Below are 27,219 nucleotides of genomic sequence, written 5' to 3'. Positions count from 1 at the left end.
CTCATGTCTAGCGTTTCTCTCCAGTGTGTGAAGATTTTCCTCCTCAGCAGCACAGCCTGCGTGTTTCCATAACAAAATCCAGGATCCAAAGAAAAACCACAAGATGATAAAACCAGGTGATTGTGATCAAATTTCTGTTCCACAGAACATAATCATTAGTGCTTCTCAAAAACGCTGTTGTCCCATCCCGGGGGAGAATTGAGGAAGAACTTTGTGTTGTGAGTGGAGCACACAAGCCCTTTTTTTTTTTTTTTCAACGTTTATTTTATTTTGGGGACAGAGAGAGACAGAGCATGAACGGGGGAGGGGCAGAGAGAGAGGGAGACACAGAATCGGAAACAGGCTCCAGGCTCTGAGCCATCAGCCCAGAGCCTGATGCGGGGCTCGAACCCACGGACCGCGAGATCGTGACCTGGCTGAAGTCGGACGCTTAACCGACTGCGCCACCCAGGCGCCCCCACAAGCTCTTTTAGGATGAATACAAACTAAGCCTGATACGTTTCCCAAAGTATTTGGGGAAAATACTTGTGCCTGATGAGGATCAGAGTAATTAGAGCAATGTGAGTCAACTTCCAGTGATTTTTATTTTTTCCTATTATTTGTAATATATCTCCCCCTTCTTTTTTCTTTCTTTTTATTTTTTAGGGAGAGAGCACAAATCCATTATTTTCTATACTCTCAATTCCTACTTTTCTCCTTCTAACCTATTCCACACGTGCCTTAGTAGACCCTTGACCAAGTAAAGTTTCCTAGTCTGCTTTAGGGAAGGCACTCAGGGTGACCCCTTCTAATAGGAGCTACTTAGTAAACTTGAAATAAGGCCTGAGAATTTTTGTATTTTAAGTGTAGGGTAGAGTCCTACTCAAATCATTCCTGCCTATTATCATCGGTCATACATGCTGTTTTTCTAGTTTATCTAATTCAGGCATTGGTGTGGTGACTGCAAATGGTTTGTTGAATTATTTCAGGTAATAATAGCCAATACTTACATAGCACATTGGATGTGCCAGGAACGTTACTGGCATCTTATTAACTCCATGAATCCTGACAAAAATCCTCTGAGGGTAGGGGCTATTATCACTTGCATTTTCTAGATGAGAAAACAGAAGAGGAAAACTTTAACTTCTCTAAGGTCATACAGGCAGGGGAGGGGAGAGAGAATCCCAAGAACGCTCCATGCCATCTGTCACCAAGAGCCAGACATGACTTGAGTTGAGATCAAGAGTCTAATTCTTGACTGAGTCACCCAAGTGTGGTTCTTTACAAGTTTTCCTAGCTTCTAGAACAGAAGAAAAGAACATGAGCTTTAAAGTCCAGTCTTCGGTTTCAGTTAAGGCTTTGCCATTTTCATCTGTCATTAATGAGCCCCTTTGCCTCTCTGAGGATCTGTTTGGTCTCTAAAATCAAGAAACAGGGATGGCTATCTTTTTTTTAATTCTCACTGTAACCTGAAGATAATTTAGAGTCAAATGAGATGGAGTGTCTGATTGAGTGCCTAGCCATTTCTCTGTGTTTCTATGCCATGCTATTTACAGCAAGAACTGGCTGCTACTTTGCATGATGATGCAATCTTAATAGAATATATGTATAGTAAGGTAATTTGGCAAAGACAGGAGTTTTATTGCTTAGTATTAACTTTATATCTACCGAGAACTTGGGGAATAGCTGAGCCTCTGAATACAATATTTTCCTCTCTTGTCTATCATTCTTAGCTGCCTCATAGTAGTTAATAAAGCACAGAAACATTTGGCATGGAGAACTAATTTCAGGCAATGTAAAAACTACCGGTTTGAAATGTTTTTTTTTTCTGATTATATGTATACATTGTACTCCAAGTAGAAATTTTCAACAATTGAAGAATATGTAAGGGAAAACATAAAAGCATGTTTCTCAGAGGGAGATTTAGTTCTCATTTTACCTTTTAATGCAGACTACTTTTTAAAGAGGCCTCTAGAGTACATGAATGAATCTGAATCTCTGTTGAAAAGGTACTTTAGATAGAAAACTAGAGTGACAAATAGAGAAACATATTGGATTGTTGTTTCTTAGAATCTCCAGTGGGTCCACTGTCCTTTTGTGAAGGAGTAATTTGTGAATAATCTGGTGAAGTTCCCCACGATGGTAAATTACCCAGTGTGCTTTTGTTCACCAATATACTAAACTGCTACAGGGACAGAACCATATCTAATCATTCTTCAATCACTATTTAGTTCAGAAAACACCTGGCATATAGTAGCTACTCAGAATTTGAAACTCAATGGATTATATTATTTCCTGTCTCTAAAATTTATAAAGCAATATGATCTTGAAATAATCTTCATAATACTAGGAAAAGTGCTAGCTCAGAATGGTTCTGCAAAGGGAGAAACCCAGTTACTCTAATGTCATCATTCTCTGTTGAAAGTGAGGGAAAACAAAATGGCTACAGAGGCTTCCCTGTGCACCTGGTTTCGGCTAAAGGTCCTGATGTAAAGGGATGGGCTCAATCTTGGAGCTCTACTGAAAATCCCAGGGTAGCCTCAGTTGTAGTCAGACCAGGCAGCTCAACTCTGCCTCCTTTCTTCTTCTGTTTCCTGTAAGGATTTCAGCTCTTAACGCTCAAGAGCTTTTTTCTTTTTTAATGTGGTTGTAACAAAGAGTATGAGAAAGTAGCTAGGGCTCCTTTATGAAACATTTTAGGGACTTTATTTACTTTAAGTTTATCGGAAGTGTTGATTCTCAGTAGGGTTGGTAAATGGACAATGTGTCTGAGTGACTTGGCAACAGAATAGAAGACACACCCCACACCCCTCTGTTAGAGCTACTCTGGAGCCATGTTTGACAAGGCTTGTCTGTTGTCCTATATGGTTATACCTGTGGTGTCTTGTGGCCACCATCTGAAGGGCTGTTGCTATTTCTCCTACTCCTTCCAGACCTGGTTTTTGTTCATGATACTGTAGTGCTTTGGTTTTCTTTTGACTTTATATCACTATTCACTTCTACTTCCGAATTTTTGTTTTTTTTCTTTTATTTCTGTTTCCCATTTTGAACATTTAGAGACCCATCCAGAAAAGTAAAATAACAGGAAAGGAAAGTTAAACACTAGTAAACTGAAATCTTTTTTAAAAATTTTTTAACATGTATTTATTTTTGAGAGACAGACTGAGCATGAGCAGGGGAGCGGCAGAGAGAGAGAGGGAGACACAGAATCAGAAGCAGGCTCCAGGCTCTGAGCTGTCAGCACAGAGCCTGACATGGGGCTCGAACTCACAAACCGTGAGATCATGACCTGAGCCGAAGTTGGCCGACTGAGCCACCCAAGCGCCCCTGAAATATTTTTAAAAATTGTTTAAGATTTTATTAAGTAATCTCTACACTAAATATGAGGCTCAAACTCACAACCCCAAGATCAACAAGAGTCACCTGCTCTTCCCACTGAGGCAGGTTCCCCTAAAATAAAATATTATAATAGTAACTTACCATACTGTTGAGAGTGACTAAAGGATGGGTTCCTGGAGTAGTACTGTTACAATTTAAACTTTGTCACTTCCTGTGTGACTGTAGTACAGGTTATTTAAGCTCTCAGCTTGTCTCCCTCCCCACCTTTTGTAAAACAGGGCATAATAACAGTACCTAGTTTACAGTGCTGTGGGGTTTCAGTAATAAAATAAATGTAAATTAATTTATTACTTTTAATTTATTACTATTAATACTTATCAAACAGCTGTTAAAGTATTTTAGAGCTGAAAGAAACATTAAATTGAATATTTGTCATCTTCCTTACCAAAGGGTTAGTTCTTGCCTTTTTTATAAACCACTGTTTAACACCTAAAATAGTATCCAGCAAATAAAGACTGAATAAATATTTGCTGAATGAATAAATGAATCTATCCCAATCTCCTGATTTTAGGAATGAGCTATCAAGCTTAAAATTTAAGGGAATAGCCTCAAGATTGGTGACCAAGCTAGAGCTCCAATTAAGGTCTCCTAAGTCCTACACCAGTGTCCTTTCTGGGAAGACGATGCCATTTTCTCAATATTTATTTTGTATGGTGAATTCATAGGAAGCTGCACACTGGTATGAGAATGAACTTGATAATCACATGTGCTTGGAAATAAAAATCTAGCATTTTCATTAAATCCTTGGTGCACTACTTATCTTAATTTGCACATCTTCATCTATAAAATGAGATAATTTCCACCTTACAGAGCTATTATGAGGATTAATTAAGATAATCCACACAGAGCACTTGGTCCCATTTCTTTGGCCCTTCCCACACACCCTGATTTATTAGTCTAGCTAGACTAATTATACATTCACTGTCTCCACTTAGTTTCTCTTTTTTTTTTTTTTTTTTTTTCTTGAATCTTCTATGATCAGGCTTTTGACTCCTGTGAGTCTACAGCTCAGTTGTCAAAGTCAGTACTCATCTGTCTTGACCTATGGACAGAGTTTTAAAATATCACAGTGTTCTTTCTCTACAATTTTTTCTTACCTTCTAGGACGTCACTCTCTTGATTCTGTCCTGTCCCCATTGGGCTGCTCCTTGTCAGTTTTCTTTCTTAGCTGTTCTCATTTTCCCATGTCTGTTCCCTGACCTTTTATTGTCTATTTTTCACTCTCTCTCTGGTTCAGCCTCCTCTAGTTTGTGGCTTCTAATACTATCTAAATGCTGATGACTTTCAAATTTCTATCTTTAGTCCAGACATCATCTCAGAACTCCAGATTTATAAACCTCACTGCCTACTTAGACATACTTAAAAGTCCACTAGATTTCTCAACCTTAGCATATTCTAAAATAAACCCCATATTCCATCCTACAGCCTACAACTACACCCTTCTATGGATCTTCCCATCTCAGTATGTGAAGATTTCATCTTTGTAGTTACCCAAGCCAAAAACACTTGGAAACGTGCTAGAAATGGAAATGTTCTACTGCTTATCTCTCTACATCCAGTCCATCAACAAATCTTGTGGCCTCTTCCTCTGAAATATATCCAAAATTGAGCAGCATCACTGCCGTGTTAGTAAGAGATATCATTTCTCACCTGGAATATTGGGTTACTTTTCACTTTGCCCAGAAACATTTGGAACCAGCTATATCTTAAAATTGAGATGTTTACTAATTTTAGAAAGCTAATGTAGGGCATATATGTGTATGTAACACCTAAAATGAGCCTCAGGTAGCATCCCATAATTGAATATTAATATTTCTGAACGAAACATGAGGAGTACCCAGGCTAAGTGGGGTAAAGACTTAAAATGCCATTGTCAGTTTGGGTCCAGTTTTGCTACAAAATGAGGTCAGCTCAGGTTTTGCTCCCAAATGATTTAAGAAAAAATGTACGAGTTTCAGAGCTTTGGGAATTTTGGAATTGCAGATGAGAGATTCTCAACTTGTATTTACATGACTTGTTGCCATATATTTTTTTTCCCCAATCTTTATTCAGTGATTATTGGGTAGTCAGGGAAGATCTCTAAGATTCTCTTTGTAGAACAAACAAATCTGACATGTGGAAAGTATCTAGTTAACAATTATTGAAAGAAGGAATAAAGCTGAAATGATTTTTCACTTAAATATGTGTTATTTAGAATAATGTATGACCAGTTTAAGAATAACCATTATTGAAAACAAAATACTATTTGATTAGTGATAGTTCAAATACATATTAGATTTTTTTAAGGTTTCATTTTATTATTACTATATATATTTTTTGGGGGGGGGGAGAGAGGGAGAGAGAGAGAGAGAGAGAATGAGCCAGGGAGGGGCAGAGAGAAAGGGGGATACAGAATCCGAAGAAGGCTCCAGGCTCTGAGCTGTCAGCACAGAACCCAATGTGGGGCTCAAACCCACGAACTGCAAGATCATGACCTGAGCCAAAGTCAGACGCTTAACCGACTGAGCCACCCAGGCGCCCCTCAAATACATATTAGTATTTAGAATATCAGACATTGTTAATGGATGAGTCATCTGCTGATATAAAACCCATTATCTACTCTAGTGCCAGGTAGCCTAATTGGTTCGACCCTGTTTCTTGATCTGTTATTGATTTGTCATGTAACTTTAAATCCCTTTTTAGTATAACTCGATCCTTTTCTGATCACCCTGTGTCTTGGAGCATTTCAAGCAATTGATCAAGGATAGTGCCACTATTTTAATCTAATTAAAATTAAACATTTTAATACTCATCCATTTTTAAGTATCCTTTATAAGGTTGAAAATAAGCAAATAACTTTTATTAAAATCACCTGAAATTTTAATATTTGTTATAAACCTTACGTAAAGGAAATTATTTTTCTCTACAGAAAATGTAATAAAGTGCTATATTATTATTTGTCTTAGTTTTGGTTGAATATCCATAGAAGAAAGTCAGGTATGAGTGGAATCATTGTAGTACCACTTTTCCCAGTGGTACTCAAGCAGGAAAGATATTGTATACATTTAGAAATGAATCATTTTTCTCTTCTTTTGTGCTCTTAGACCATAATTTTATTTAAATTGTGAATCTGTTTTTGAAGGATACATAATAAATTTTTTAACATTTATATTCAATCAGATTTGTAATTTGTATGACTTTTTCAGAACATTGGAAAGATTGAATTTAAGAAAATGAGAAAATGGAAATGCTATTGGAGTTTTACTGTATTTTAAAAAGTTGGCCCCTGATCTACAGACTGAAATCATTCTTCAATTATGAATTTTTATTGCTTTTTCTCTCACAGACTAGATACAGCAGCTGTGATTTTATTTTTTAATTCACATTATGGAGAGAGCTTTCTTTGGGTTCTATGGAGAGGATTTTATTTCTTACTGAAGTTGTGTAAGAAAATGCTATTTTAAATACAAGCAGTAATTTACTTGCAGCCTTAAACTTAGCAAACATGCCTTTAGATAGTATTTTTGAAGATCTGTGTCTGACCACAATGGCTTATATTCAACAGTGCTATTAAATGAAATAAACATGGATGCCTCTCCTGCCACAGAGGCACAGGTGGACATCTTGGTAGCAAGCCTCATGCGGTGTGACACATGGCGCAACCCAACATGGGGGCAGAGAGCATGCAGCTTGAGCTAGGAGTCATTTTCTGGATACTTTGTTGCAAATTTGTGTTTTTCTATGGGACAGCCATTATTCAAAACATTTACATAATATGGTGTTTTTTAAATTATTATTATTGTTATTAAATGTTTGTTATTTCTTAAAACAGATCCTGGCTAGCATAATCTATTCGGGAGCCAAAGTTCCTGCACCCCGCCCCTTGCTATCTATATAAATGATATTTTTGACTCTGTCCTTTATAATGTTGGCACCCTGTGCATATTAGATGTAATCAGGGCTGAAAGGAAACTTGAATCCATCTGGAAGCAATAAACTTTTCTAAAAGACTGCACAGTGTTATTTAATCCTGTGACTTCTTACTGTGAGTGAAATTAAGGTTTGATGCAGTTGTGTCACATCGTATTGATATCAAATTTATCTTTCTAAAAAAAACCTGACAGTAGTATTACAGCACAGAGGAGATGGCTTGCTGTAATCCCATAAGCTATTTTGCTTTGATTACATGTTATATAGTGTAGCTAAATATATCCTTTATCTAGAGTATTTAAGTTTTCTTTAAAATTTTTACACTATCAGGTAACAATTTCTTACTTTTACCCTTAATTTTGTCTTTCTGTCATCATCCTAACCATATGGTAAAAAATATATTATGATGAAATGCATGGAGAAGAAATTCTTACAAAACTCCTTTTCAGTAAGAACACCTTTGCATTAAATACCATATATGTAGGACACCAAGGTCAAATATTGAGCTTATTTTCATATAGGACTCTGAATTAATTTAAAATTTTTCAGAAAATAATTAACTTCCAATTTTTACTCCAAAATAGCTTTAAGTTTTCTTTTTTTACTTCAAGTATAGGTAGAGGATCATATTTTGTGTGAATAGTAGCCTAAATGGTATTAACTGACCAGCATAATTTATAGTGTGTGTGTGTGTGTGTGTGTGTGTGTGTGTGTGTATGTATGTGTATGTCTGTTTACTAACACTTACATTTGTTCTTTACATTTTGCCTAAATCCAACTGAAAGCAAATGAGGAAGTTAGGAAACTTGGCTACATTTCATAAGTAATTTCATTGTAATTTTTTTCTTAGTGAATCAATTCTCGCTGGGTTTACTTAGCCAGTTTTTGAATGCCGAAAACAAAACAGAATCCAAACATGTTTGTCAATTATATGCTTTTAATGGTGGAAATGAAATAAGGGCCATATCCCCCATGTGCCTAGCATATTAAAAATAAACATGAACTTTGTCTTGAATGTAAAATTAGATTTTTTCACTAAAACCATGATAGGCTATATTAAAATTGTGCATTACTTTCCTTTGTCTCCACTAAGTCTAGGTCTGCAAATCCTCCTCAAATGAATAAATATTTACAAATATTTTTAGAAAATCTCAAATTATGTCCATTTGTTTATTTACATGTAATTGGCATGTAGCATATAAATTTCAGGTGTAGGACATAATGATTGGATATTTGTATATATTCTGAAATGATCACCACAGTAAGCTGACATCCATCTCCATACATAGTTACAAATTGTCTTCAGTGATGAGAACTTGCAAGATCTACTCTCAGCAACTTTCAAGTATGCAGTACAGTAATGCATAGACACCATGCTGTATGTTAGGTCCCCAACATTTATTTTGTAACTGGGAGTTTGTAATTTTTGACTACCTCCACCCATTTTGCCCATCCCCCACCTCTGGTAATGATCAGTCTGTTCCTTGTTATCTCTGAGCTCAGTTTTTCTATGTTTGTTTGTTTTTGTTTGTTAAAATCCACATATAAGCCAGACTATGTGGTATTTCTTTCTTTCTTTCTTTCTTTTTTTTTTTTTACATTTCCCTTCTTAGTACAGTGCCCCAAGGTCCATCCATGTTACAATGGCAAGATTTCTTCTTCTTAAGGCTGAACGATATTCCACTGTGTGTGTGTGTATCACATTTTCTTTATATTCATCCACTGACGGACATTTAGGTTATTTCCATATCGTGGCTATTGTAAATGTGTACATTTTAAGTTTGCTTTTGTATGTTCAGTATATGTAGCTTCTGACAATTTCTCTCCCTTCCTCCCCCACGCACAGTGATTCCTTCACTGCAAGAGGGCCAACTCTGGCCCCAGGAAGATATACTGATAGTGAGTTCAGATGTCCTGGAGGCTGATTAGGTGAATCTCTTCCAGTCTGTTTCTGGACAGTCAGGACTGTGGCACTCTGTTCCTGCACTGTCTTGGCTCCTCAGATGAAATTCTTACTTTCTGGTACTAGGACCAGTCCCTTCATCAAGGAAAAGTTACTGCTTTGTCTCTCATGTAATGGTTCTTCTTACTCCCAGCAACACAGGGGCTGCATGTGCTTAGTTCAGTAGTCCTGGACTTTGAGTAGTTATTCTCAATATTTTCTTGTTATCTTGGGAGCAAATAATTACTGTCTTCAGGGTAAACCTGAATGGAATTGGTAATAAAAGTGGGTTTCTTAGTGTCTCTCAGTAGCAAAACCCATCAGATTATCTGGAGGGCTGTGTGATCTCTTTGTTGGGACTACCGTGAGGTAATGGGGGATCTGACTTGCACAGTAGGGCATTGGTGGCTAGTAATGGCAGAGGTGAAAACAAAGTTGGTGTGACAATCTTTGAGGTCCCCAGAAGGAAAAAGCCTTTACCTGACAGAAAGCCCAGACCAGGCTATGTTAGACACTGGCGCTAGAGATCCTCACTCTGGCTTAGATACATATAGTCCTGTTCCCACAGCCCAGCGAGTTCCAGGTCGTGAAAGATGAACTCCTTAACCTTTGTTCTCATAGAGACAGTGATCCATGGAGATTGTTAAATTTGTATTAGCATTTTAATATACACACAAAAGTGCCTGAAATATAGCAGGTGTTCAAATATATTGAAATAGTAAACTTTTGGGCTTACCCTAAAGAGTTACAGTCTCATCTTTAGCTAACCCCTTCCCCATTACCATTTTGACCCATCAGTTAGTATGGTAAAAATATATAACTTAAGTTCTTAAAAGGCTTTGAAGGGCCTTTGTGCTTTTGCCCTCTGGTGAGTTAGGAACTTCTGATATGTGATTGAATCTCAACTGTGTACTGGGCCATAGGAGCTCAGAAGGACTGGGAAATGAAGAATGTCTCTTAATGTGCTTTGACAGATGGTTAATGTTTGAAAATGGAGTCAAGAAGGCCTTTCATTTCCTGGGAAATAAAGGAGCAAAGGTTCAGAGGTCGAAATGCATACAGTGTGATTGAGATATCATCTGACTGATGGTAAAGACTGTCAATAACAAACTTCTATTGGAAGCCAAGCCTATGTCTGAAGCATAGCGCAAGGTACTGGGATACAGAGATTAGAGACCAGGAGGACGATGAAGATATTGTTAAAGTGAATTGCTGAGAGACTAGAGAAAGGAAGACCAATTGCTGTACTTCAGAGGTTCAAGGGGTATCTGCACAAAGGCCGTCTGGTGTGATGTATGTAAACTGTACATCATGGTATGCATACCTGAACTGATAATGCCTGCCAAATGACTAGAGTATAAGGTTAAGATGAATCAAGGCCATATTTTCTATTGGTGCCATTATCAGACACTTTCCCTTTTTATTTATTTATTTTTTTTACATTTTATTTATTTTTGATAGCACAAGTCGGGGAGGGGCAGAGGGAGACAGAGACACAGATTCCGAAGCAGGCTTCAGGCTCCGAGCTGTCAGCACAGAGCCTGAAGTGGGGCTCGAACTCACAAACCACGAGATCATGACCTGAGCCAAAGTTGGACGCTTAACTGACTGAGCCACCCAGGCGCCCCAGACACTTTCCATTTTTAAATGCTTTTCGTAAGGAATTGAAATGGAAGTGAGCATATAAAATGCAGGCAGTGGCAAATATCTAAGTAGATCATCAAGTCAAGGATAAATTGTCCCAAAGGAAGTAGCACATTAGTGCTCTTGCTGAAGTGAAAATGACAAAACCCAATCACATTGCATGATCAGGCCTGCTATAGAATGTGAATTTTGCTAGGTTTCAGATGTAATAGGGACTCATGGCAGAATCTAAAAATAACTTAGTATCATCGTATTTGATTTAAGGTGGTTAAAGATGAAATGCATGAATCATGCCATCTCTAGGCTGCATTTTCTTAAGGTTAGGCCTATGTTCACAACACTATAGTGCAGGGGTTCTTGGGCTTTTCAGCCCTGGGACCACTTTATAGTCTGAAATTATCAAAAACCACAAAGAGCTTTTGCTTATAAAAATTATACCCCTTGGTACTTCTGGTACTAGGACTTAGACATTTAAAATATTCATTAAATATAATAGTAATAAATCCATTGCATTTAAGATAAAATATTTTTGTTAAAAACAATTATTTTCTAAAGTTAAAAAATGCCAGTTTATTATGCCTCTTCATTATCTTACATTTTTTTCAAATGTCTTTAATAGAAGACCTAGCTTTTTAAAATAGGATGCTTAATATAAGACAGCTGAGTTTTAAAAATTGTGTCTGCATCCAATCTATTGTGAATATGTTGTTTTGATTAAAGTATATAAGGAAAATCCATTTTCATATAGATGTGTATTTGGAAGAGAAGTATTTTAATCATGTTTTCAGATAATTGTGGCTATCCTTTGATATTACAACAAAACTCAAGTGCCAGTTTAGTAAGGCTAGTTATAATGTTGAATCTGAAAACACAGCAATGTAGTTATGTAGTCTATTTGAAAATCTGGTTTGTCTTGCACTTTGAATAAATCTCTTACCCGTGCATGATTTTATAACATCCTGCATTGCATATTTGGAAAATTTGATGTACTGAGTTAAATAGAGCTTCTAAATGTTGACACATTATAATACCCAATATTTAAAAAATATCAGCTACATTAATATGACCACCAGTCTCATGAGAAAATTTTTTAAGTATTGGGAAGCTGTCAAACTCATTGTGATGGATACAAGTTTTATAAAATTCTAATTTTTTACGCTAAAGCTTGAATTTTGTCATTGACAGTTTTAGCTGTTTTTCTTGAGCGACTGGCTCACTTTGCTCATTTTTCCAGGGAATGTTTGCCAAATACTCCTGTCTGAATACCATAGCTTGTCTGTCAGTGGATCTTTCAAGTAAAAATAGTCTTCCACAAAACCAGCTAGTTCAATTGCAACTTAAAAGTATGAGTGCTTTTCCTGGAGACAGTCATCACTTTCATTTGTAGCAGAAATGCTTTATTCATAGTTTCCATTTCATCTCACATAATATTTAAAGAAAAATGTAGTCCAGGGTGGAAATTTTAAAAAAATTAGATTGTTCCTATTTCATCAGGGATAGTTAAGTGAAATGGACCTTTTAATTTCTAAACTGTGAGTTTGGAGTGTGGTAAAGAATGCAACAATACTGGTAAAAGTGTCACTGCCTTGATGCACACATCACCACTTTGGCACTTGAAACATCAGTGCCAATGCCAACACGGTGTAAAGGCAAATAACATGTTTAGAATTATCCTAAAGATCAGTTTGACCACGTAAAACCTCTGAGACTCTACATTGAGAACTGCTGCTGGGTGTTTTATTTTAAGTATTTAAATGATTGACTTAATTTGTCAAGTTCTCCTGATTATCTGCTCTGTATAAAATAACAGTAAAAGTATAGTCTTACCTTCTATCAATAGAGATTTAGGGGAAAACTGATCTCTAAGAGCTCACTAAGATATTTAGAACATGAATAGGTTCTGACCCAAAAAAGTTTTAAAGCCGAAGATTGCCTATGATTGAAAGTTAACCTAAATTTTCACTTCTACTGTTCTTTAACAATTTTATATGTTCATGATTAAAACATACTAAGTAATTTAAAACTTCTCACATCACTTAGCATCATAGGCATTAAATGTTGTTTGGAATAAGGAATTACATGTTGCCTATATGTCAAATCTGCAAACCAAAGACTGATACTTACATTTTTTTGACTGGCTAGTTCATTTTGGACTTCTTGCAAAAATACCTAAATATCTCCAATTAGTCAAATTTTTAACTCTAAGCTGTTTACACATGATAGAATAAGTGGGTGAAAAAAAACAGGTAGAAAATGAACATTAATTTTCTATCTGATGTGATAAAAATGTGACTTTTGGATATTGGATTGGCAGTTTCTCTACTTCTCTCTGTGAGAAGTTTAAAATTTCCTGTATAATTTTTTTTTTACTAGATAAGAATGCTATATCTTGTCACTCTTGATATGTGTATGTATTTAGCAACTTTTTCTGCTAACGAATGCTGTGTCCTAATTCTTGAGGATAGTAATGCATTGTGAAGGTTTTTTCAGTAAATTATAGGAGCAGCCCTATTTGTTTAAACCCTGGTTTAACCTGATTATTAACAATTAAATTGTGTTTTCTTCTTACAATTAAAGTGTATTCAAATTTATTGGTCCCCTGCTTCACAGATTTATCTCAGTATGTGGTGTATTCAAACAGAATTTTGTATTTTTAATTAGGGGATTAGATAAGTAATTCTGAAGAGCCAAAAAAAATTGTTAGACATCACATTGCTTAACCATGTAATATACCATACGTGTGTGTCTGCACTGTGTTGTGGGAGCTGTGTATCGGGCAGGCCTGTTTTTCAGGCAGTATTTTAAAGAGTGGGCATGTGCAGAAACTGTGAGCACAATTAACGCCAAGCAGATAAATCCCGCTCTAATCCTGTTTATGGTCCGCATCAGACAGATGTGCCAAGATTGATTTAGACAAGCCCTGGGCTTACAGTAATATTTTTAAAAGCGCCATTCACTGTTCTATTTTTGTTAAACCTTTGTTAAATATTCTTAAGTGTTGTTGGTTTTACTCTTCTTTTAACCACTGTAACCTACTTTAAGTAGGTCCTGCTTTGCTCTCGTGGTGACAGGGTCACCTGCCAGGAGAGGTTATCTTTATTCCCTGTAATTAAATTGACTTTTCCCCCCAAGAAAATACAACAATAGGAAGTGGGTGCTGAATTAAATAAATAGCATGATATCCAATAGACATATACTTAAATCCCTTGCAAGAACAGATGGTCCCCAGTATCTCTGTAAGTAATGTGAGAGGACAGTTAATGTTCTGAAACAACTAGCTATAACCAATATGATACTAATGAACCAATAGATTTCAAATAATAAACCACATGCCACAAAGAAAAATTACATGTCATCTGTAAGGTTTACGTTTTCATAACCTGAAAAAAAGTATGTGGAAGATTTCCATATTTTTATCTACTGTTATAAAATACTATTCTATGGATGAAGGTTTATTCCACATTTTTCACCAATAAAGATGTCTTTTAACATTAAGGTAAAATTAAAGTTGCATTTAAAATACATGCCCCAAAGTATTTTTTTTTTTAACTCCTCTTGTAACATACAGTTTGCCTGTGCTTGGTTGTATGTGAAAATGTGGGTTTTGCATACAATTATGAAAACATTTGCTTTTATTTGTGGAGGAAATTGGTTGTACTATAACAGAGGTGGCTAGCATGGGGATCGAAGCAGCTATCTTGTGGATGAAACTTTAAGCAGATATATGACCGAAATTTTTTTCAGCATTTATAAATTTATAAATAGTTTAGATATACAAAGCAGTATGTTTTTAATCTGGAGAATAGAGTCTGAATCATTCTTAAGGTGCTACTACAAAGGGGTCCAGATAAATGGGCAATTTTATAGACCCAGAGCAATAGTATTTTCTCTCAGAATGGTTTTTTTCTCCTTAATCTAGTTTCTCATAAATGTGTGTGTATTCTAAGTATACCCCGAAGAGTAAGTGTTTTGGAGTAGGGATTGAGGAGACACAGTGACCTGAGATTTTTCAGTTTATCCTATTAGATGATCTCTAGAACCGTCCTCCTTAACTGGGAGTTAGCCTCAGGGCTTTCCACCTGGAAACCTGAAGAACCTCGGCCCTAGCTCTCTTTCAAGTCCGGGAAACCAGTGTCCTGCTGCTGTACCCAGCCAGCTGGTCCCCCGCTCCTATCTTAAGAACTTCAAAAACAAAACAAAGGCCTAAAAAAGTACCACCCAATCTGATGTCTGGTTAAACAATAAACAGTTCCAGGCCTTTAAATAAAAACATCTTTAATTCAGGTTCACGGAATTCTAACAAGGTTTATTCCTGAAGACTATATTCAGAATGAAAAAAGAGTTTTCTGTAAAACGAGTAATACTGTACACATCTTCAAATGTCAGGAAACAGTTCTATCCAAAATTAAGTGAAATCTGTGATTAGAAAACTGGGCAGATTGACTTATGTAAATGGTTACCATTGCAGAAATAAATAATAGATCAGGGATTCCGTGTAGGAAATTGGTACCTGAGAGATTTGTAGCTGCTGAGAAAAACAATGGCAAAGAACATCCATCTATCATGAAAAATTTAAGTGTTTAAAAATTTTTTTTTTTCAACGTTTATTTGATTTTGGGACAGAGAGAGACAGAGCATGAATGGGGGAGGGGCAGAGAGAGTGGGAGACACAGAATCAGAAACAGGCTCTAGGCTCTGAGCCATCAGCCCAGAGCCCGACGTGGGGCTTGAACTCACGGACCGCGAGATCGTGACCTGGCTGAAGTCGGACGCTTAACCGACTGCGCCACCCAGGCGCCCCTTAAGTGTTTTATTCACAGATCAATTATCCTTATTTTCCTATCAAATAAAAGGACAACGTTTGCTTTAAACCTGTAGGTCTTCCTCTTAGTCTCTTCTTTTGTCGCTTCAGCAAAGTAACCATTCGCATAAAAACCCCCAAATTTGAATCTGTGGGCAAATGTGGGAAAAGACCCTGGAAGCCTGAGCAAAAAGAGTGGGAAATATGGCTCCGAGTTACAGGGATTCGGCATTGTATGTAAATGATGAATCACTAAATTCTACTCCAGAAACCAACTGTATGTTAGCTAACTAAAATTAAAATTAAAATTAAAATTAAAATTAAAATTAAAATTAAAATCAAAATTAAAAAAAAAGCTAAAGGAATTCTCAGAATGTTCTCTGTAAGCTCCTTGTTGCTGTAATCTAACCTCACATTTCCCTCGTGGTCACCTCAGTCTGATGTAGTACGACTCTGTTAAGGGACACATTTGTTGTCTTGCTGTTAGAGACACAACGGCTGTTCACCTAGTGTTTTAAGTTTGACTAGACTTAAAAACCCATCTAAGGGACATCTGGGTGGCTCAGTTGGTTAAGCGTCTGACTTTGGCTCAGGTCGTGATGTCACAGTTCGTGAGTTCAAGCTCCACATTGGGTTCTGTTGCTGATGGCTTGGAGCCTGGAACCTGCTTCAGATTCTGTGTCTCCGTCTCTCTCTGGTCCTCCCTTGCTTGCGCTTGTGTGTGTGCTCTCTCTCTTTCAAAAATAAATATTAAAATAATAATAATAAAAACCAATCCAGAAGGTCAGATGAGAGTGCGTTTACCTGAAGAAGCTCTTTAGGTCAGCCCAACATTGTTACAAAGTTGTAAAGACCAGCTAAAGTGCTTGGATTAAAATCTTGGGTCTGTCCCTACCAGATGTATGACCATGGACAAGTTACACACACTCTGTCCTGAATTTCTTCTCATTTAGGAAACAGCATCTGCCTCTTAGGGTTGCTGTGAGGAGTAAATGAGATAATAATACATGTAAAGCATTTAGGGCAATGTCTGGCGTCCAGCACATGCTCATTAAATATTAGCTACTCTTTTTAGGGAATGGAATTTTAAAAATTAAACAATATCAGGAGCTATTTTAGGATGAGCAAAGGAAACAATCTTTTTCAATTGATTATAGAATATTCTCATTGTAGAAAAATTAGAAATTCATACATGCAAACAAAATCACAATCTGACTACCCTTCCAAGTTTTCATATGCATTTTCATATAAATGTGCATATGAAAATATATTACACGTACACAATGTATTCAGTAAACATACAAAACAATAATAGAAATGTGCTACTTTAGACCCTCTTCTCGTCGGATTTCTACATTTCAATGGCTGAATAGCATTTTGTTATATGAAATATACTTTATAGAACCAATACTCTGTTACTCATTTAGATTATTTCTAAATTTCACTCCAATAATGCTTGGGTAAACATTCTTCTAGTTAAATTGTGCATATTATCTATTCCCTTAGGGTAAATTCCTGGAAGTAAATTGCTGGATCAAACATATGCATACTTTAAAGCATTTTTCCTTTTCTTCATTTTTAAAAATTGTAAATTCAATGCTGATTATAGAAAGGGAAATTATGGAGGTTTATAGGAAACAATTAATCTCCTGTTCCCTCATATTTCTCTTTAATAGGTGACCAGTATTTGTTGTGTGTTTTCTACTTGAGTTTCTTTTTTCTTTTTAATGAAATTGAGCTTAAATCCCCCAGATTACTTTGTGACTTGCTTTTATTCTACTTATTCATACCTCTTAACATGAATGTCCTAGAGTTCTAACTTGCTCATTTATGGGCTGCAGAAAACTATGGTTGAACCATTCTCCTGTTGAAGAACTTGAGCATTGCTTTAAATATTTCTGCTACTCTACATACTGCTGCAATTAACATTTTGAAATCTTTTGATACATATTCCCAACTTGTTCTCCAGCAGCTACCATTTTTGCATTCCCACCAGCACTGGGATTGGTTCCCTTTACACGCACCATCGTTGAGCATTATTTTTGATCTTGTGCCAATCTAAAAGGCAAAAAATGGTATCTTGTTGTTTTAATTTGCATTTCTTTGATTGCTAATTAGATTGAACTTTCTCATATGTCTATTGGTCAATTTGCATTTCTTCTTTTGTGAAAAGCCTGCTTGGGTCTTTTATGTACTTTGCCACTAAAGTGTTTCGTTCCTTGATTAAATAGATCATTTAATTGTCATGTGTTGCCGATATTTCTGCCTGGTTGGCTTTTGCTTGTGACATCTATTTATGGTTCTTCAGGCCTTTATAAGCAATTGAATAATTTCCTTTCTTTCTTAATTGAAGTATAATTAACATACAGTGTTATATTAGTTTCAGGTGGGCATTGAATAATTTTTATGTTACATATTTCAGTCTCTGTATATCTGCCTTTACTGTCACTCTTAAGGCTTTACTAATTGATGATTATATGAAATTCTTTCTACTCTAGAAATACTGGTATATATTATGAAATAAGGCTCTATTTTTTTCCTTTTTCAAAAGATTAATCCGCTCTAAATCACCTTTTACTGAATATTTCCCACTGAGCTTAGATACCACCATTATCATATTAGTGATTTTTAAGCGTATACAAATCTCTTTGAACCATTCTCTTATCTATTCCTATATTTTAATTATTATAGCTTTACAAAATACTAATATCCAATCAGGCATATACTCTGCGTCCCTTGTTGCTGTACTTCTAAAACATTTTACTCATTAATGTAATACATTTATTTCAAGAAAATTTGCAAATCATTTGATTAAGTTCCTTGCCCCTTTACATCAAAGAAAATACCATTGAGATTTTGACTGGAATAGCATTATCAGTAGTTATTTAATAATGAGGCATGGAAAAAATGTAATCTTGGAGCTTAATATATTTCCACTTATTTAGCATTTTTTCCCCATACAAGTCCAAGATCATTTTGCTAAATTTATTCCTAGGTATAATATGCTAATTGGCATGGGATATCTTTAACCCCATTATGTCTCCTTCCTGGCTATTGGTATATTTGTAACCTGTTTCCTTACTGGGTATTTTTTTATTAGTTCTAGTGATTTTAAAGATATTCTTTTGGATTTTACAAACATACTGTGATATCATCTATCAATAGTTATGATTTTAGCCCTCCTCCTGCCCCTTCTGCCACTTAATTGCCTTTTATTTCATTTTTCTTTCATATACTATCAGCCAGAATGTCCAGGATAATTTGAAATAGTAAAAGTGGCAATAGGTATTCTTGTACTGTTTCCAGAAATTCTTCTGGCTTTTCCTACTAAGTTTGATCTTGGATGTTGCTGTAGGATCTTTAGATTTTCAATTTATAAGAGATTTTAAATTAGAATAGCCATTGAATTGTTCACTGCCAAAGTAAAGCACACACATGATAAAGAATTCAGATTATAATACAGGTCTTCGAGTGAAAAGGGGAGTTGATTTCATCCTTTGCATTTTTTTTTCTTTCCCTCAGTGGTTCTTTGTTTCCTTTCATCCTTCTTCAGAGCTCTTGTGTGCTATACAACATAAAAAAATTAAATTTGTATGAGAGAGGAGGGCATAATCAATATCTTAAGATTAGTCTGGAAGAAGCACCTTTAACAAGCCTGCTATCTCTCATCCTTGAAGGTATGAAGTGTTCTTGAAGTGCTCTAGAGACCCTGGCCATGTGCCTCTGGGTAACAATAATAGAAGTGCACTGTACTTGAAGCCTGAGCTTTCCAAGGAGATGACAGGCCCCTAAAACTGACTTTGGGTTCACCTTATCCCCCCACCTTAAACACTGAGAAAAGGGCTTATTTTTTTTTTTTTGCCCGTGGTATGTATGCTTTGTGAACAACTGGACATAGTTTGCAGAATGGTTGGGAGAGGCCCAAACAGTCACTGAGAAAGCTGGGAAGCAACTTCTTAATGTACCTGGAAGTCCTTGCTCCAATCTGAGTGTATTGTGCCTGCTCAAGGGCCAAGGAAGCCGAGAGAGGGGACCTCTGATTTGTGGGGCTGGTTACACTGGTATTAGTTCTGCATCTGTTTCTATTGGCTTTTTTTCCTCTTATTATGGGTCATGTTTTGTTGCTGTTTTACATGCGTTGTGATTTTTGGTTGAATGAGAGGTACTGTGAATTTTGCCATGTAAAGTTGGTAAACATTTTTGTATCCCTGTATTCTTGAACTTTATTATAGGATGTAATTGAATTACTAGGAGACAGTTTAATCCTTTTGAGGCTTGCTTTTAAGCTCATGGTGGGCATGTCTGTGCGATCTCTGAGCATTGTTCTGTCTCATCCTTTGGGTCTCTCTCTCCCTGGCCTTGCACGTATGTCTTTCATACTCAGCTGAAGATTCAAGGGGGCCCTCTGCAAATCTGCAGAATTCCCACTTCTCTGCAGCTTCCTTCTCTACAGTAATTTGCCTAGTGAACTTAGTCCTTGTGGCTTTTCTGGACTCTTACTTCCTGCTTCACCCAGTAAGACAACCAGGTTCCACCAGGGCTCCCGACTTGCACTGTGGCCTGGAAACCCTCCCCGGACGGTAGCCTGGAACACTCCCATGGTTCCTTTGTTTCCCCTCTCTCAGGGAATACTGTTTTGGGCTACCTGATGGCAGATGTCTGGAAACTGAGGTTTCGTGTATCTTGCCCACCCTTTTAGTTATTTCAGGCAGAAGGTAAACCAGTCCCTGTGATTCCATTTTGGCCAGAGTAGAAATTTTAGAAGTATTTTTTAAAAGTATAAAGCACTCCTACTTTGAGAGTCCACTGAAATGGTCTTTTACCACAACACACGTTTTCTGACTGGAGGTTAAACATAACCAGTAAAATTTGATGCCACTATAAAATAAAGTCTGACTGACTGTGGTAAAATTCAATTCAGGTGGATGTTTCGTTCTAGACTGGCAGGGATTTACTTTTCATACAGTAATCTTCCTCTGTTTCCTTTTTGTACATGTTTTACTTTACCTGGAATGTACGTATCCTTTTCCTTACACTTTGCCTCTAATACTTGTTATAAACTCACTTCTGTTAGTGAATTCTGTTCTTTCCATCATTTTATTCTGTCTCTATTAGGACCAAGGAGACTCTTTCTTGGAATGTTGCTTTGTCTATATTCTTGAAATTCTTCTATTGAATATTTTCAGTTTTTGAATGTCTTGGACAGGGACTTGATGCCATTTTTCTCCGTTTTAATTCTTGGGAAAATAGACCCAATTTTCCCTTTCTTCCCTCCCCAACTCACACATGGACTTATATGAAGCATAATTGGTAAAAATAAATATGATAAAGGTTTTATGGGCTTTCACTTTTTATTATTCATACATATAAAATATGGACACTGGTTTTAATTGGAAATTTTAATTTTTTTCAGGTGACTCCAAGTATGATGTTCTATGTAAAGAAGAATTTATTGAACTCAAGGACATATTCTCTGTCAAACTGAAACGGCGTTATTCTGTTAAACAGCAGGGAAGTGGTACCTTATTAGGTATCACACTCTTCATATGTTTGAAAAAGGAACAAAATAAATTAAAAGATTCTACGCTTGATCTTATTAATTTAAGTGAAGACCACTGTGATGTGTGGTTTAAACAATTCAAGAAAATTTTGGCTGGTAAGTACTCCTGGTGGGAAATTTTAATGAGTTTCTTTGCTGTAGGTTATTAATCTCAACATGATGTATTTATGAGTACAGCCATCCTTAATTATGTTAAGATAGTTTGTTTTATTCCTAGTTTGCTGAGTGTGTTTTTCATGAAAGGTGTTGAATTTTCTTACAGGCTTTCTCAACATCAATTGAGATAATCCTATTTCTTTCCTTTATTCTGTTGACAATGGTATATTGATTTTTTTATGTTGAACCATCCTTGCATTCCAGAAATCCCACTTGATCATGGTATATAATCCTTTTAATATGTGACTGAATTTGGTTAGGTGGTATTTTTTTAAGTTTTTTTATTTATTTTGAGGGAGAGAGCACAAGTGGGAGAGGGCAGAGACCATCTAAAGCAGGCTCCACGCTGTCAGCATGGAGCCCATTGTGGGGCTTGATCTCACAAACCATGAGATCATGACCTGAGCTGAAATCCAGAGTCAGATGTTTGACTGACTGGGCACCCCGGATTTGCTGGTATTTTTTTGAGAGTTTTTATATCAATATTTGTAAGAGATGTTGGTGTGTAGTTTTGTTTTTCCTTATATATTTTATCTGGCTTTTGGTATCAGGGTAATGCTAACATCATAGAATGAGTTGGACAGTGACTCTTTTGAATGATCACTTCCATGAAGAAGCTCCGATAATCTGAAATAGCACAGTTCTTAAGTAATTTAGTCCACTTAAATTGTTTTTGAAAGCATATTTATTTATCTATTCATGTCATTTGAGCTTATATTAGAATTTATTTTCCTTCCACATATGTTCTGATGACAAGTGCATATATATCCTGAGTTGCTTGAGTTTGTTCAAGGGTAGACAAGGTTTTTCTAAAAGTTAATATCCAGAGGACAGAGCATATATGTATTAAAATATTATCTCATAATGAATTAAGTATATCTGGAATTTCTAAATGGCATTTATATTTTACATAAATACATGAATACAAATATGCAATTTGGATTTCTAGAATGTATCTAGTTGAAACATAATCAAACTGAGTTTCAGGATTGATTTTTTTTTTTCCTCAGAGATTTGTAAATCTTGTTTCTTTTTGTGCCCATTTCATTCTGTTTGCCAGATGGATCAGGGTAGAGGCAGCTGGTGTAGTTGATGGTGCAATTTGGTGTAAGATGACACAAGGCAGAGAGGGGTGCCAGACAAAGAGCAGGCACATGGTGATGTTAGAGAGTTGGAGGCCAGGCATTATTGATCAAGAAGTCTGAGGACCCAAGTTGGCCAAGGGCAGCCAACTGAGAAGGTCATACCCGTAGACAATGAGCTGAAGTGACATATTAAAACTAGGAAACCCTGTTACTAAGTGGACCCATGCTTCCTTGTTGGCTCTTTGGGACCTTCAAGGAGAGCTGTTACTTTCAAGAAGCAAAGAAACTATAGAGACTATAGTATAGTTCAAGTCTCTGGAAATATAGTGAATATATATGTTTAACTAAAAGCAGTCCACTTTAACAGTAGGTCTTTTATAGTGTTTTTATTTTAAATACATGTGAGAAGAGATTTTAGAAAATTTAAATAAAAATGAAAAACTTAAGTTCCACTGAATTAAATTTCTTTGCATGGGCAGGTACTCAGGAGACTTTCATGTTCTATAAGATAAGAATGTGCCATTTGATTAGGGGAGGCAAAGCTCTTCCTTTCACTGAAGGTCTGAGAAAATTTTCTCCCATGGGGCTTATGAAGGCCTGGCTAAGTGACCTAAGAGGCAACTTGCTCAATGTATCTCACCCATAAAACCAATAATAAGTAAGCAGAGAACATACAACAAAGCTCAATTTAGTAAAAGCAATTTTATAGGAGTAGAGAGACTTGTCTAAACACAACAAAAACCACACATACACAAGGAGCAAACACACCCAAAACGCTGTCCAAATATGTTTTCAGCTTAATGAATGATATTTTGGTTTGGTCTAGGATTAAAATCTAGGAAAATTACAGAAATGAATAAATTTACATATCTTTTGAATATAATCCTCAGGGAATGTTGCTTTTTGTAATTTTGATTTTGACAAGAGTTGGAGATAATAAAATATATGAGGTCATGTCCCCTGGGAAGTTTCCTGCAGGACAGTGATTTTGCTGATTAAAGCAAATAGATTGACATTTGAAATCAACCAATGCAAACAAACAAAGGAGGGTCGAAATCCTCTAATAAAATGAAGGAACCTAAACAAGATGTTCTGAATGAATGACTGTTGGATCTTTGCCCCCATGGACTTAGCAGGTCTTGTCGGAGAAGCCAATTCCCCCTCATCCCCATGCCTCACAAAGACAATCCCGGGTCTGTTTCATCATACACAAATGCATGGTTACAGCTCCAAATCTCTCTACCAAACTTTACATTATACTGACATTTCTTTTTTAGGTTTACAATTTTAGAATATTTCTCTTGGCTTTTTAAAGTTTTTACTTACAAATCCACGTGTTCATTAAAGTGCCTATCATCTGAGAGACAAACACAATTGGCTCAAGTCTCATTCCATAAATGGAGGGGGACTTCAGTATTTCCTCTGGAGGGGATGAGGGCGATAGCTTTTCCTGGCCCTCTCTGGCTCTGATTTGCACAGAGTTGGTCTATTTGTGGATTATCTTCCTATCTCACATTCACTGTCTATTCCATGCTACGTTGCATCAGGCTTGGCAGATGGTAGTTGCCGATTTCCAATTTTTTTTTAAGTCCCTACCCAAGGAATTTGTGTTTGTACCAGACTTGACTTAAGTTCAGGAAGGGGGGGCAGAGAGAGGGCAATACATAGAAATTTACAAATTATAAGTTACAAAATTTACATCACAAAAATATGAATATAAATATATTTGAATATTAGACATCACTAGTTTAAGTCCCCAAATCCTGCTTTTAACTGGTTCTGTGGCAAAACCAGATTTAAAAAATAGATTTTTGTATGGATTTATTTTGAATGATGTCTTTAATCAGCAAGTGGATTTTTTTCCTGCCAGTCTTTTACATCTTCCCCCACTCCTTTTTTTCTCTTAAGATAAATATGCAGAAGACACTAAAATCTCCAATTAGTTTGTCCTTTAGTCTAAATAGTTTAACAATTATAATTATAGTATATTTAGATATGAAGAATTATTTTCAAATAGGCATATTTTGTATTTTGAACTAAGATGTGATGAGTTTTTGAGGAAAGAACAAATTGGCAGCCCTAGAAGGAGGAAGAAGGCAACTCTCATACTTGACATTTTAAGACATAGACACTAAATGACCAGAATTAAGGTTATATTTATATTTACATTTATACTTCTTTTTATAAAAAGCGAGTCTTAGAACTATTCAATTTTTGTTTGAAAATAAGTCCTTTTACATTTTGTTTTTTAAACATAGTTGTGCATGGTATCTTTTTTTATTCTTAGTAATAGAAAAGTCACCTTAATTTTATTGACTAATAAGCAATAGTAGGCTAACGTATCCAACACACATTTTGTGTCAGGCACTGTATTCATTGCTGGGAATATAAAAATGAATGAGATGTAAGCCTGTATAGAACCCTCTTGCTCTGGGAGACAGACAAGAAAATATGTATTATAAATGTGTTAAAGGCCCCATTGAAGATATGAACAGACCAAAAGGGAGCAAAACCATTGATCGTTGATTCAGAAATTAAAACCTCCAAAAAATGCAATTGATTAAGGCTGGTATATAGTCACTGATAAACCTAATATATAGTTACTATGGTGAAAGTAATAGTCTTTTCTGCTTTTTTTTTATAACTGTGATGCAAAGACAAACACACAACCTTTAAATACAGTCTGTGTGTACACTAGATATATTAATTTTTATTCAGTTAGGGTGTGACCTAATCTCTACATATCTGGTTTCCCGGAAATGGTGAATTGCAAGCTTCTCTGGATCCTGAGCCAACCTTTTCTTTAGAAACCATAACCAAACCAACCAAAAAATTCTAAAGCCTCATGCTCAAGTAACTTGGAGAATGGTAATGTCATAAACAGACACGGCAGAATCAGAACAGTAGTTGATTTGAAGGAAAGGCGTTCTATTCTAGACACATTTGGCATTTATTATAATATCCTGTTGGAGATGTTGAGCAGGCTGGCCTTTTGAGAGGAATACATAAGGACATGAATAAGAGTTGATGTAATGGGCAAGATGAAAGCTTGTAAGGAAGTAGTATGGAGTTATTAAAAAAAAGAAAGAAAAGCAGAGAGCTACAGACAGAATCTTGGGGGACATTCCTACATTAAAACAGGCACAGAAGACAAAAGCCAAAACAATAACAATAAAAAAATGGAAGGCATGGTCTAAAAAAAAAACAAAAATAAAAACAAAACTGTTCTAAAATGGAACCATTGAATTTTGTTATTATATTTAGGTTTTGCTAACTTATTTGTAATGTTTAATAGTTATCCAGAGGCAGTTAATGGAGGCATTTTTAGCATGTATTTGGTTGAGTGACTTCTGATATTTTTCTGTTTCATTTCTAAGTGCTAATTTCATGAAGTAGGCAAATATAAATGATCCATATTTATTGAATACATTTTGGCCTTGTAATGTAAACTCTCTGTTTTAACAGCCTTGCTCAGTTTTCAGCTATGAAAAATAGAGAAAGTGGAAAAATTACTTAAATACTTATTTTTTTATTCCTAAGGAGAGTAATTTTTTTTCTGGTTTCTCCTGAATGTCAAATCTGTTTCCCATCAGATGATAATGTTGGTCTTCACAGGGTGCTTTTTTTTTTTTTTTTTTTTGAGCTTATGTATTTATTTGAGAGAGAGAGAGAGGCAGAGGCAGAGAGGAGAGAAAGAGAAATCCCAAGCAGGGTCTGAGCTGTCAGGGGCTTGAACCCATGAAAATGCAAGGTCATGACCTGAGCTGAAACCAAGAGCTGGATGCTTAACCAACTGAGCCACCCAGGTGCCCCCAAGGATGCTTTCTTTGATAGCAAAAGCCAGGGCTTCTTAAAACATTGATTTTGTTTAATATTTATATTGTCTTGTGTAAGAAAATCATGGTGAAATATGTTTTGGTTTTTAATCCAAGCTGTATCATTTATATTATGATGAATCAGGCAGAATTTCTCTTAATGAGAGAACAGAATGATAGGAAGTTTTACTTGGATATGCTGTCAAATGATGTACTTATTAGGAAAAATAAAATGAAAATCAACATTATAATGATTATTTAAAAATAAGCAGTTGTTATACGTCAGATGTGTGATAGTTTCAGACATTTCATTGTGTACTTTTTGAATTGGCAATACTTGTCTCCTTAGGGACAAGTTATTTTCTGCAAAGACGTTGTGTCTGAAATATGGGTGGCTTCTCTTTTCAGTTACTTTTCAAAGTAATTTAAGACTGTTTTACGGCCAGTTGAGTTGGACATCAAAATTATGCATGTCACTTTTGAATATGTTTTTACTATTAATATATGTTAAAATGATGTAGACACTGATTGAATATGTATCAGCTTATTTACATATAAATATCAAAGTCCAATCCCACTGGAAGTACCCTGTCCAACAAAGGTCATGTGATATCTGCTTCCTGTAGTGGTTTCAGACTGAGCTCCGGAGTGTCACCATCCCATTTCCCAGGACCTGCCTCCTGGATGGGAACCTGTCTGCACCTGTCACTCACCCTTGAGCAAGTATAGCTCCTAATTTATATGTTTTATATTTACTAGGATTGTGTAGGGCTTTGTTTTGAAGACAGCTTCCAAAATGAAGGCATTTGAAAATCTCTGATTCAAGTATCCCTAAGGATGGTAACCCTGCAGCATTTTTTAACCTGTCATGCATGTCTTTTTTGCTGACTGCTGGACACACAAAGACCTCAGGATGTCTTTTAGCTACC

General features: G+C 36.0%; 1 protein-coding gene across 6 annotated transcripts in view; it reads left to right on the top strand.

The window, feature by feature from the left end:
• Positions 1-27,219, top strand: part of CERKL (ceramide kinase like) — a 110,496-nt gene that overhangs the window by 18,959 nt on the left and 64,318 nt on the right. For all 6 annotated transcript variants that reach the window (XM_023259528.2, XM_023259526.2, XM_023259525.2 and 3 more), the window contains exon 2: positions 21,088-21,330. In XM_023259528.2, the coding sequence (XP_023115296.1) occupies positions 21,088-21,330 (243 nt within the window). The remainder of the gene's footprint in view (positions 1-21,087; positions 21,331-27,219) is intronic.

Source organism: Felis catus, chromosome C1, assembly GCF_018350175.1.
Source record: "Felis catus isolate Fca126 chromosome C1, F.catus_Fca126_mat1.0, whole genome shotgun sequence".
Lineage (NCBI taxonomy): Eukaryota > Metazoa > Chordata > Mammalia > Carnivora > Felidae > Felis > Felis catus.
Note: the sequence above shows the minus strand (reverse complement) of the source record. Positions and strands in the feature narration are given on the sequence as shown.